This window comes from Bombus bifarius, unplaced genomic scaffold (genome assembly GCF_011952205.1).
Source record: "Bombus bifarius isolate JDL3187 unplaced genomic scaffold, Bbif_JDL3187 scf7180000007975, whole genome shotgun sequence".
In the NCBI taxonomy this organism is placed as follows: domain Eukaryota; kingdom Metazoa; phylum Arthropoda; class Insecta; order Hymenoptera; family Apidae; genus Bombus; species Bombus bifarius.
Genome location: NW_022884361.1, coordinates 282,417 through 295,275, shown reverse-complemented (window position 1 = coordinate 295,275; position 12,859 = coordinate 282,417). Strand labels below are relative to the sequence as shown.

Here is a 12,859-nt window from a genome sequence, read left to right as displayed (position 1 = left end):
CCAGGGACGTATGTAGGATATAGCGAAATAGTGTCACGCGGGGTGCTCTGGGGAATTATCCTTCGCCAGTTCCATTTTGGAGGATATTATTTAAATTAAAAATGCTTAAGAACAATTAAATAAGGTTATGTTATACTGTACAAATCAATGACTTATATTGGCAAATTAATAACATAATATTTATCAACTTTTCAGGATTCAGCGACTTAACAAGTACTTTTTTACAAACCGTGACTTATACTGACAAATTAATAACACTATGTATCTCAACTTTGCAGGATTCAACGCTCCTACAATTTTATTGTTAATAATACATATTATTCTTGTATACGATATGAAGATTGTTTACTTAAAGTTTGAATTTTACAGGGCAATATTATTAAATTTTGTTCTCAATAATCAAAACATTTGCTACAAATCATGTCATTGAAGTTAGAAGACTTATTTTTTATATGAGCTTAAATTTCAAAGATGAAATCAATAATGAACTTATAATAGTTTCATCTAAAAAATTTTCTAATTTAATTTTTTCCCCAGATTTCATTCATATTACTTTCACGTATTGCGAATTTTCCTTCCACGGAAGTTGGACCATATCAATTCGATGCATCGATAGATTAACCTCCGAAGAATTTCTGCAATAATCTTGCGAACAGTTTATCCGCGATGAATCATTCTGAAAATCGCGAAAATTGTCACATATCCACGCGAATATTTTAGTTATCGCTCTTCTTTAGTAATTTATACATAAACATTGTCTCTTAGCATTTCCCAGGTAAAAAGTAAATACGTTATTCACAGTCATAAAAATAAGTGTTCTATTTCAAACATAATCATTTAACTCTGTCATACTTAAATACAGAAACAGTTTCCTATACGTTTCTTATATCTAATACATATTTACAGGTCAAATTTGAAAGACTTTACACTGGTAATAGTCCCCAGTCGTTTGCAGACATTAAGGCCGGAAACAATTAGCATTCACGACTCTAAAAGCGCAAATTTTGTAACGTTTGTGTTTTTTACTGTTAGATAGTAAAATTTTCGTTTTTGAAATTTGGTAAAGTATCATACTTGAAAAAGTTTAACGAATATACAAATCTTCATTTGCAGGAGATTAATAAACACGGAAATATTGAATTGTGAAAATTGCGAAATTTTGAAATTTTGGATAGCGAAGAAATCAAATTTAAAAATCATGAACTCCGAACAACCACTGAATATAATATTAATTTTGTGCAGTGAAGAATTATAAAATACGACAATTTTGAGTTGTGACAGTCTGTAAGTCTGGTAAGTTTCGTTTGTAGAGAATCATCAAATTCGGAAATCTTTAATTTTTGGGAAATCACAGAATACAGTGATCTTTGATTACAGAACTCACCATATTAACAAACTTTGTTTTGTGTCAAATCACATAATTAGAAATCACTGAATTATCAAACTTTCAATGAAATCACAAAATTTAAACAAGATTCAAAGTACCTTAAATACTCCATTAAAATTTTCAAGAAAGCCTAAAAATTAACTAATTGAGATATTCAAATATCTAATTGTTTTCTCGCCTCTTTAAAAGCACGACAACAAGAATCCTTTATTCCCGTGCAAATAAAACGGAAGAAGAAACACGATATCAGAGAACCCCTTCGAAGGTGAATCACACAGGTATCTCATATACAACCCTCTCTTCAAAGCTATAGCAACACTTCCGGGTGATATCGGAAGCTATCAATGAGCTCTGTTCAAACGAAATAAGTGATATACTCATGAATCAAATATTCAACATATCAAACGATATATCATCATAAACATAAAAGAAATAAAATGTCTTCTTCGTCTGAGAAGCCACATAGAAGACACACTGTAAGTACCTGCAAAAGAAGTTGGAATTTTTGTAGTACACCATTAAAAGAGAAACCTAAGCGGCCAAGTAGCATAAGCATATCTGGAGTTGATTCCAATCCTTCCTCGGCAAAAGAACAAAGTAAAAACCAAATTTTAGTTAGAATTTCCGATGGCAAGCAAAAGAGGAAACAAAGGAAATTACAGCAAAAGACATCGAAATTAAAAGGAACTGTGAGAGGTAATCGTGGGAAAGAAAAGAAGAAAGAAACAAGAAAAAAGAAATGCAAAACAAAGAAATCGATTGTAAAGGTAAATCCTAATACAGATTGGGAAACGTGTAACGAAGATTCCCGTCTACCTCCAATTAACAAATCAACAGAGAAATTTTCCCAAAAAGCTACTTCTGAATCTGACAGTAGTGTCTTGTTTAAAGACTTAAGATCGCCAGAAAGGATTCGGGAAGCTCCTTGTTTTGTCGAAGATCGTTTACAGTCACCGATTTTGCTACCGCGTGCATGGGAAAGTCCAGAAAGACTTGATTTTAAAGAGAATGAAGGTAAACTTCCTGTGAAAGATTTACCTTTTTCTCGTCTATTCGATGATTCTGATGACGAGGAGGATGCATTATGTCTAAGTAATTATTTTATATTAATATTGATATCTTTTATTTAATATTAGAATTTACTAATGTAAAAATTGGGAAGCTTTTTGGAAAAAGGGTCCATAAGAATCTTTTATCAACTATTGATATGTTTCATTTGATAATACCAGAGTCTAGTAATATTAAAGTTGGGAAACTTTCTAGGAAAAGAGTTAATAAAAAAAAATAGTAAATTGAGTAAATTGCACTAGAAGTTTCATATGTATAAATTGATACTTATAATTTAAAGAACTTCATTCCTTTAATGTTTATAAATTAAAGAAAAATTGATAAGTAACAATTCAACTATTTAATAAAAGACCTGCACTTGATTAAACTTAAAAGCTCCCCAATTATTTAAGAAAACAACTGTTTCTCCTAAGATATGTGTATTAATGGTATATTATAACGTTTTTTAGGAAAAGAAAATATAGTTAATACGTATCTAGGTCTCGGAAACAGAGCAAAGAACAAAAATGATATAAGAATTGAAAAATGCAAGCAGTGGTTGATCAATGTATCAGCACCAACAACGTCAAGTGATATTCTCTGGAATGAATTTGTTAAAAATAATTGTAAAGATATCAGCAGGTATCTTGTACCAACTAGTAACACACAAAAATCACGAATAAAGAAATATAGGCAAACGAGCAACAGGAATGAAAAAGGTATTAAAATATTAACCTCTAAATTCTATTCTGCCTAAATATTAATGCCCACATAAATTAATAAAACCAGATGAATATTCTATAATCCAAAATGATCATGAAGAAAGATCTATTTTTAAAGAGGTTAAATCAGAGTTGCCTGAAGATATGGATATTGTGCGTGGATATTGGGATAAATCTTCGCAAAAATGGGTTCGAGTTCGCTATAGACCCGACGTGTACAATTTTCTTAATAATAAAGAAGATAATTTTGGAGGGATGACTCTAAATCAATTTCTTCAAAAGTGCAGGGATCAAAAAGAACAAGTAGATGAATCAGAATCTTTTTCTAGTTCTCCTCCTAGTTCTCATTCTAGATCGCCTTTTAGTTCCTATCCTGGTTCTCCTTTAATATATTTGCAGAATACTAAAAAAAATGTCAAAGATTTAAAAAGTAATTCGAATAACAAGAGAAAAAGAACAAAAAGTTTTCTTGATGATTTCGAATCGAAGAGATTCAGAACAACAATGGCGAATGTATCAAACTTGGAACTGCAAAGGATAAATCAAATACGTCGATTCGCATTACGATTAAAGAAAAAGAGAATGATGGTTGACAACGAAATGCCTTCAACTTCAAAAGATACTAATTCTGATTGTAGAATACGTTCACTGAAAAGAGTGAGTAAAAATGAATTGGATGACAGAGAAAAAGATAAAAAAAGACTAAGGCTGATCAAAATGAAAGATAAACCTACGATTAAATCGATAGAAATATTAAACGGTGTAAAAAAATATAAACTGGCCGAACGAAAGTAGTGAATCTCATAATTTGTATTTAAATACTACGTGCAAACTATAAATTTATTTATTTATACAATTATATATTTATACTTGAAGAAGATTCAATATTATAGAATATTGAATAATTTATAATTTGTGATATTTTGTCAATGTTATGAAAATTGCGAAAATTGTGAAACTTTTGCTCGATCTTTTTTGTAAATTATGAACTATCTTTTTGATATCGAATTTGTGTTGTGTAAATTATATGTACGTATGTATAATAAGTATCTACGCGTTCGATTCAAAGAAAATATAGTATTCATTCTCGTATACAGAAAAATGATTTTTAATGATTCCTATCCTAATTCCTATTTTAATGATTTCCCAAATTTATTTTAGAATTATTTATCTGTTATTTTCTATTATTAACTATTATTTTGAAAATTTTCTTACAGTTATTTGCATAATCAAGTAAATTGTATTATTCACTCAGAAGTACTTGTAAACTAATTCGATTTTTCTATTTTTTACAATGAGAGAAATATATTCTTTAAAATTGTATTAAATTGGTTATAAAATATATATATATATATATATATATATATATATATATGTATGTATATATATACAAATGCATAAGGTAGTAGCAGATAATAGATGCTGCGAAAGAGGTTAAATCACAAACATATGTATGACGCACTTGAAAATTTCTTATAAATCTTGACGATTGAATTTCATAGAATTTCTTAGTTATCCATATCGTTGAAGATGTCGCAGGATTCATTTTATTGTCATTTCATTTCGGTCCACGTCTAAATTATGCTATAAATTACAACACTGATCATCTCGTGAAAATACTTGATTTAGATTTCATAGTATGTTTTCGCTGACGCACTCCATCCTTTTTCTTCTTTAAAGAATATCAAAATAAAAGAAGTTCGCATTGACGGTATGAGTTTCTTCTTTGGCTTCATACGGAGTGTGTTTCTTAAGATGTTGCAACTAATTTGGTTTAGTAAACGAAAATTAACAAATTCATTGAGTATATACGTGAAAACCAATACTGGAAATACATTCCCCGTTGATTTGGACCCAAAATGGGATATAAAGAACGTAAAAGAGGTAGTGGCATTTCAAATGGGAATATCACCTGAGGACATAAAAATAATATTTGCAGGGAAAGAGCTGCATAATTCAACGATAATAGAAGTAAGCCTCATATATTTTCGAAGATAACTTATTCCCAATACGTATTTTTAAAGTACAGTGCAGTTACAAGTATGATAACCTCACCCCTTAATCAAAGCTTTTGTCATAGGAATGCGATTTGGGTCAACAAAGTATATTACATGCAATTCGAACTTCATCACAGAGGTTAAATAAAAATAAAGGTACTAACACCATTGATGAGTCTTTAGAAATATCTGAATTAAATGATAGCGGAGGAAAGCCAATGAATGAAACTCTTACCGATTTACCATTAGATGAGTCAGATCCACAAGAAAATTTAACCATGGAAGGTAGAATAATCGTAGCCTTTTAAAGGGTAAACACAAGTGGTTAAAGCAAATACTAAATAAATATGACTAGCATAAGATGAGTAATTATGATTTTATATAAATAATATATTATTTATTTTTATATATTTTTATAGAGAAACATGAAAATCCAGCACATTTTTTTGTATATTGTTCAACACCATGCAAAGCTGTCACAGTTGGTAAATTAAGAGTCAGATGTGCAACCTGTAATAGCGGAGCAGTTACGGTAGATAGAGATCCTCAGTGTTGGCCAGATGTATTACAACCAAAAAGAATAACAGTTCATTGTGAAAATGATTTTTGTCCAGCACCCACATTTGTATCCAGTGACACTGAATCCCAAGTTTTATATGCACGTTTTTATTTCAAATGTGGGAAACATGCTAGTTTAGGAGAAGGAGACGAGGCTGTTCCTCTGTATCTTATAAAACCAAATTTAAGAAGAATACCTTGCCTTGCCTGTACAGATGTTAGGTGAATAATTTGTTGACCTTGATATCAGCAAAAAATAATTAATAACATTTTCAAACATAGGTTATTTATAGGGATATGGTCTTGGTCTTCCCATGTGAAGCTGGCCATGTAACTTGCCTTGATTGTTTCAAAGACTATTGTTCAATTCGTCTAAGAGAACGTCAATTTCAATTTGATGACATTAAAGGATACTATACGCTTCCATGCCCAACAGGATGTCAAAATTCTTTCATTCCAGAAGTACATCATTTTCATCTTCTTACCTCTGAGCAGGTACCTTATATAATAAATATACAAGTTTCAAAAAGTCTTTAAATATTAATTATTTATATATGATATAGTACGAACAGTATCAGAGATTTAGTACAGAAGAATATGTTTTACGTGCTGGTGGAGTTTTATGTCCAAGACCAGATTGTGGCATGGGCATTATACCAGAATCACCAGATGATAATAGTGAAGAATGTAGAAAGATTCAATGTATTGGTGGTTGTGGGGTAATTATGTATAGATAAAATATTTTATAAAGTAAAAAATTTTAAATAAATCAAAATATTAATAATATACTTTTATGTTTAGTACGTTTTTTGTAGACGATGTTTACAAGGCTACCATTTAGGAGAATGTGAATTACAACCATCTGAGTCTTTGAATACAATACATAGATCTGGGTATTCAGTTGATCCACGGAGAGCTAACGATGTATGCAAAATATTCTCCTTATATTATATTTATTCGTTAATCAAAAATGTCATATTTATGATTTTTCGTTTAGGCAAAATGGGATGAAGCCAGCAATAAAACTATTAGAATTTTAACAAAACCTTGTCCAAAGTGTAGAACACCAACTGAAAGAGATGGTACCTTAAAATGTTGAAAAAAGAAATTAAGATGTTTAATAAATTTTCTATTTAATACTCACATATTATTTTCTAGGAGGATGCATGCACATGGTTTGTACTAGAGCTGGATGTAATTACCATTGGTGCTGGGTATGTCAAACGGAATGGACAAGAGATTGCATGGGCAATCATTGGTTTGGATAATTTATAATTATTTATATCATAAAGATATAGAATATTATTTCGTATAAATATAAATAAAGTAGAAGAATTAGAAATACAATCATTATTACTATCGTGAATTATACTAGTCAATTATACTAGTCAATTCAAGGTAGTATGTGGAAACAAATTTTATAGGATTATTGGTATCTTTTGAAGTGAGAAATAACATTTTGGTCCTTTTATCATTGTACTATTTTGTAATTATATAAATTATGAATTTATTAAAATCTTGTTTGCTCTGTAAAAACTTCGCTGTATATGAGTCTAATTAATCATTGTATGTATATATAACGATTATAAATTTGTATATAAATTTTAGCGAGTTGTTACGAACAAAATGTAAAAGTGCCTTCTCTTCATTCTATTTAAGAAATGTATATACATGAGCATTTGTTTATGAATAGATTATCATATATCACAACATGAACAAATCATCTCACAACTTCAGAATACTCTTTTTAATACCGAGGAAGGTATGTAAAATGGTATATATACGTTTACTGTATTTTATTATAACGATTATGTTATCTTTAATACATATTATCTAAAAACATCAAGACACGATTTTAGGACGGATTCATTTTTCAGAAATTGACATTAAATTTGATTAGATAATTACAAAGTATGTAAGTAAGTAACTAATTTAACAATCTATCAGATTAATTAGTCTCGTTATTCCGATATTTTTATTTGTGTGTTCGCAATATTTATTTCGATGTTTCTCTTTGTATCTAATTTCTATATACCTATCAATAATTTCAATCATATATATCTCATTCGTATTGCATACAACAGGATACTGTGATTTAATACGACTTGTTCATACTTAGTCACCTAACTATTAAAACAAGTATAGAAATTATCAAGTAGCAACTCCATATCTTAAATAAAATTATTTGTATCACATACAGAAATCAAATTGCTGTAGTTTGTGGTGCAGGCGGTGGTGTCAGTGGAGTCCACGCTGCAGCTTGATGTTCGTTATTCGCAATATCCGAATCTTGCCGGTGATGTCTATCAATCACCGTTGTCAAATATCTCCTGTTTTCATCTGCCTGTACATCATTCAACGTATCCGTGTTTTGTTCAGAATAACTAACAGATATATGATGTTCCTTAGAAGGAGTATCATATTCGACACTAACAGGTGATACTGTTCCAGTTTGTTGAATTGGTTGCATGTGTAACATTTGAGAATGGTGATGCTGTGAGTGACGATCAGGCGTCGTAGATTGAACTGGAGAGGCATGATATTCGTGAACATACTCGTCGACAGAAGGAACAGCATCTGTTCCATTTGGGTGTAGAGAATGATGTAACCCTGTGTGAGGAACTGATGTATAAGATGACATCTGGTGATGTAAATGTAAGTTTAAGTTCAAGTAAGATTGTTGTTGCTGCTGTTGTTGCTCTGACAAAGTTGTAGGATGAATCCAAGCTGAAGTATCGGTGCAATGACTATGCTCTTGAGGGACAGAAGATAAGTTTGATGGTACATATAGAGTACATCCTGTAGCGGTGGTTGGAGACGCAGTTCCAACAACGCCTCTACTGAATACCGCGTGAGAGGATGAGGTTGGTGACGGTGAAGGAGACGTGGGCCATTCCTGCGTGGGCGGTAGGCAAGCTGGATTTAGGTTCTGCAGGGATTCTGGACTGCGTGGTGACCAACCTGGTGCTGCTACATACGCTGTGGAATGCAACAGTTGTACTGAGCCGTATGGATCTGTGCGTTGTTCTGTAATGATTATTAATTTCCAATAATACATACTTCTTCTAAAAATAAAAAAAATATAAAATTAATAACTGAGTTAAGAACTCACCATCTTGAATGTATTTATGTCTAAGAGCGTAAGGCGCCGATCTGCAGGTATTCCTATGGGCAGCTGTAGAAACGGTACAAGAATTAGGGAGATGGTTATTGACCGTCACTGACGCTTGATTTTGTGCGGCCGCAATGGCCGTGGCTGTGTTATATTCGTATCCCATAGTAGGTTGTGGCAAAAACCAAGCGCCGGTGTCTGTAATTCATAATTCGATACTCTCTTAAATATTTCATCAATTATAATACTTTATCAATTATCATGTATTTAATTAAAATTTTAGATAATATTAATAATTCATAATCAACTAACTTACATTGCGGATAGGTTTGCGGATCGGCAGGTCTTTCTTTAGCATCGAGGAATGCTTTCGCGAAAGGATTGTATTTAATTTTCAAATTTGTGACTTCTTCGTTCTGGTAAGCTGTCACCGCTATGAATTGCGTCTCAGGATAACGGTAAGTCAACACCTAAATATCATTTCCATATTAAAATATCTCCAAATGACAGTCCATCATAATTCCAAATTTTCTTTACATATCATTTTTATAATTAGTATTATAATATATTACAAACTGAAGAAATGTATGGAATATTAGTACCGTTCTTTCCTCCACCGCGTCTACACGAACTAGATGAACTCGAGGTTCATATTTGTGTAGAGAGTTTAGCATAATTTGACCGTTTCCATTGGATTTGTTTGTCAGCTTCACTTTAGCGAACGATACCGCTTCTTTCATCCAATGAGATCCAAAATTTGGACTCTCAGGATGGATGTAAATCGGATTTGGTGGGGCGACTTCCGCTTTTCCGCCTGGGACCCATTCTCCGTTAACGTATTTCCATCTATCAATAGAATTTTGAACATTTTTAAACAATACAGGCAATTCAAGAGGCGAGAAACAAGTAATAAGATTTTTAATATTTTAAGAAATATTTCAGCGTACGCTTGAAACTAGAAATTATGCATATTAACAACGATTCTTTCCTCAAACTTGAGAAATTTATTAACGACGCAAAAGCATAATTGAGTCTAAAATGATCCAAAGGAAAAGGACACAACAGAGTTCGATTCTGCACTTTGTTACCTGTGTGGATCCACTTGAACGAATTCGAGAAGAAGAGTGTACATAGCTTTCGGTTCCAACCCCCTTGCAACCACTTTGACTACAGGAAACATGCGTCTGAAAGTAAAATCGAAGACGCGGATAAAGATCATAGTTCCATGAAGGATTTTTATTAGCTGCGTGTTCCCTTTATCTTTAACTAAATTTAATTCTTAATGGTACTAGCTACCATAAGACGTTTTGTAAAGCGATAACGGAAGAAGACATCTAAAAGAAAAGCAGGAATTTTATAAACACTAATGAAAGTAACACTGAAGGCGGCGGACAGCAGAAGAATCGAGCCGCCGGCAATAAAATTTTACGATGGCCACAATCCTACGTAAAACATTCTCCCATTTCTGCTGGTGTACCTGGGAACACTGATGCCCGCGCACGAAAAACGCGGTCGACAAACTGTAATCGTTTTTAATAATATACGAATCATAAAAGTAGCCGGCCAGGACACGTCGTGGCGAATATCTTTTGATCTACCGACCGAAAAAGCATCGAAGCTACTTCCTCTACTCAAATTTGTGCTCACCTCATTTTTCACTTGTGCGATTCGAATATTTTTTTCTTTTTTTTTTGGTAGGAAGAATGTTGCGTATCGTGATTAAACCGTGGATTCTTATGCATTTATGGGAAATATTTAAATGCAAAAGTGTTTAAAGTTTAAATACCAAATGGATATAATATGTAAAAATCTACAAGGTATTCATAGTAAACTACTCGTTATAACTCTTCCAAGATGAAATAAATTTCTATTTAGGTATTGTTTTTTTTTTTGATTTGTTCGTAAAGATATGAATTTGCATAATATTTTGCGGTTTAATTATATGACACATATATTTGATTATCGATAATATTTGTATAATCTCCTAGTTCTAACTTCGATTTTACGGCGTCTCAGAAAACTAAATATTTTAGTTATCCAGATTTATTAATTCTTAGAATTGGTGGCAAAGGTGAAAATCAAATCGAGATCAACGTTTTAAGAATTTCGATCTAGTCACGTATTTCAACTCTTCAAAGTCCAGTTTCAGAATCGATCAAGTTCTACTTCGCTTTATTCTCAGTCGCGATACGTTTTCATGACTTGAAAAGATCTAACTAACTTTTTACAACAACCAACGCGGGATATTATTTCGTAAAAAATGGTAATGAACTGATTTACACCATTATGATTCTCAGTCTTCCAATTGATCTTAATCGAATCTTAGAATCGACGAAAAAGAAAAAAACGAAGATGTGTAAAGAATCGGGAAAAAATATTTGTTATCGATCAAGTTTTCCTTATCAATTTGCATTCGCGAAAGAGACTAAGAGCAGTTTGTTGAATTGAAAGGGAAGACTGTTATCCTGTTCTCGAAGCAAACATAGAATATTCATTCGCGTGAATCATCTAAATCTTCGTAGCATCTTGCAATAATCCTTTTTTCCATTCCACAAGCGGCATTTTTTTTTCTCTCCTTTTACCCCGGTGTATATGAACTATTATTTTTACCTTCCAGCTTGTTCGCACCGACACTCTAATTAATACATTTTTACGCACGACGGAGAGCCATCTTTGCTTCGGATCTTTCAGCCAGCGGATCCTTCGAGCTCCTCAAATGCGAAACCTATGATATGCTATTTTAAACGTGCAAGTGACTCATCAGCAAATCGTTTATACTTAATGCATCAATGTTTTTTTCCAGTTGACAGTTGCCATAATTTCATTACAAAACAGAATTTGAAAAAACCACGGCATCAAACAATAATCTCCGTTGCAAGAGAAGAGAAACGTTCGCGGTGAAATCACTACTTCCTTCGCTAAGTTTACTAAGTTTACATCTACTAATTTTATACATGAATATCTTAATAGGATTCCTAGAAGTTTCACAGACCATCCACTCACCTTCCATTTTTCGTAACAATCATTTCATTGGTCAAACACTGGAACTTGGTCCACAAATCTCTGTCCTCGAGAGACAAAGAAAGAGGCAATCCCTGATTTCCGCTGACAGTCATGGTACCAAGGTTCTGTCCCGAAATCACCGTCCTCTCGTTGCTTCTCTCTTCGTGGTCCTCCTCGGCGGTCGTCCGACTTTGTCTTCCAGCGCTGTTCCGTTCCCTTCCACGATCTTCGTGCACTTCCCTCTCGCGATCTCGTTCACAACAGGATGATCGTGTTGGAGAACCAGGTGTAGCCGGTGCTGGCTGCATCTTCCCGTTTCTTTGACGCCCGGAGCTCGTTCCTCGACCTCTGTGACCCGAGCTGCGACTCGGGAGAGGTTCACCAAAAACACTTCTCTCGAGCTTTTTCCTTTTTTACTTCACAATTCAGTTTTCAAAAGACAAAACGTACAATGTCAGTTATTCTTCGATCCGATACATATATATATATATATGTATGTATGTATATATGCTTAAACGTTTATTATTATCAAGCACTACTTTCTAAATCAATCAAGTCACTATTGCCAGATTTGACGAAGACACAAGATGAAAGACGAAAACGGAAGATCAGTGGTAATAGAATACAAGCGAAACTGTTCTTTCCTTGAAACTATATAATCCAGTTCGATTTTCCGAATTAACGATCGTCAAGGATGAAAGAAGAAGAAGAATAGAAGTCGAGGGCGGAAGAAGAGACAAAGCGTCGAAAGAAGGTTGTGAACAAGGATGGAAAATCTATTTCTCGACGAGACTATTCGGTCCCGCGGCCGCGTGGCCGTGCTCGTAACACTTGGGCGCGATATTTCACACTAGTCGGCGAAGACGAGCCGAACACTGACTGCTGACATATCATCGTCTCTGTTCCACGTCTTTTTCCTCTCTGTTGCCACGATGGTAACCGTCCAATCGATGCCTGTGCACGGTTCTCCTGTTCCTTGGGTGCTAATTAAACTCTAAATTAGGAAAGCTCCGGGGCAGCATGGCGGACCCTC

General features: G+C 33.2%; 3 protein-coding genes across 8 annotated transcripts; 2 read left to right on the top strand and 1 right to left on the bottom strand.

Annotated features, from left to right (window-relative positions):
• The first annotated feature begins 569 nt into the window (after window positions 1-569).
• On the top strand, window positions 570-4,260 carry LOC117217318. 6 transcript variants are annotated; one of them, XM_033464838.1, is made up of 6 exons: window positions 570-775; window positions 907-1,006; window positions 1,114-1,293; window positions 1,378-2,479; window positions 2,905-3,153; window positions 3,224-4,260. In XM_033464838.1, exons 4-6 carry the CDS (start codon window positions 1,825-1,827, stop codon window positions 3,949-3,951), a joined length of 1,632 nt encoding a protein of 543 aa, XP_033320729.1. In that variant the 5' UTR covers window positions 570-775; window positions 907-1,006; window positions 1,114-1,293; window positions 1,378-1,824; the 3' UTR covers window positions 3,952-4,260. The 6 variants fall into 6 exon arrangements, with proteins under 6 accessions (XP_033320729.1, XP_033320726.1, XP_033320728.1 ...); XM_033464835.1 differs by having other exon boundaries at window positions 907-1,011; XM_033464837.1 differs by having other exon boundaries at window positions 907-1,027.
• A 427-nt stretch (window positions 4,261-4,687) lies between these two features.
• On the top strand, window positions 4,688-7,557 carry LOC117217213 (E3 ubiquitin-protein ligase parkin). The gene is made up of 8 exons (XM_033464640.1): window positions 4,688-5,127; window positions 5,237-5,438; window positions 5,573-5,933; window positions 6,005-6,206; window positions 6,275-6,430; window positions 6,513-6,635; window positions 6,709-6,793; window positions 6,870-7,557. The coding sequence occupies exons 1-8, from the start codon at window positions 4,870-4,872 to the stop codon at window positions 6,977-6,979; spliced, it is 1,497 nt and encodes a 498-aa protein (XP_033320531.1). The 5' UTR covers window positions 4,688-4,869; the 3' UTR covers window positions 6,980-7,557.
• LOC117217211 (T-box transcription factor T) lies at window positions 7,496-12,260 on the bottom strand. The gene is made up of 6 exons (XM_033464638.1): window positions 11,827-12,260; window positions 9,912-10,007; window positions 9,426-9,669; window positions 9,140-9,293; window positions 8,824-9,021; window positions 7,496-8,738 (listed from the first exon to the last, which is right to left on the bottom strand). The coding sequence occupies exons 1-6, from the start codon at window positions 12,132-12,134 to the stop codon at window positions 7,915-7,917; spliced, it is 1,824 nt and encodes a 607-aa protein (XP_033320529.1). The 5' UTR covers window positions 12,135-12,260; the 3' UTR covers window positions 7,496-7,914.
• Between the last annotated feature and the right edge of the window lie 599 nt (window positions 12,261-12,859).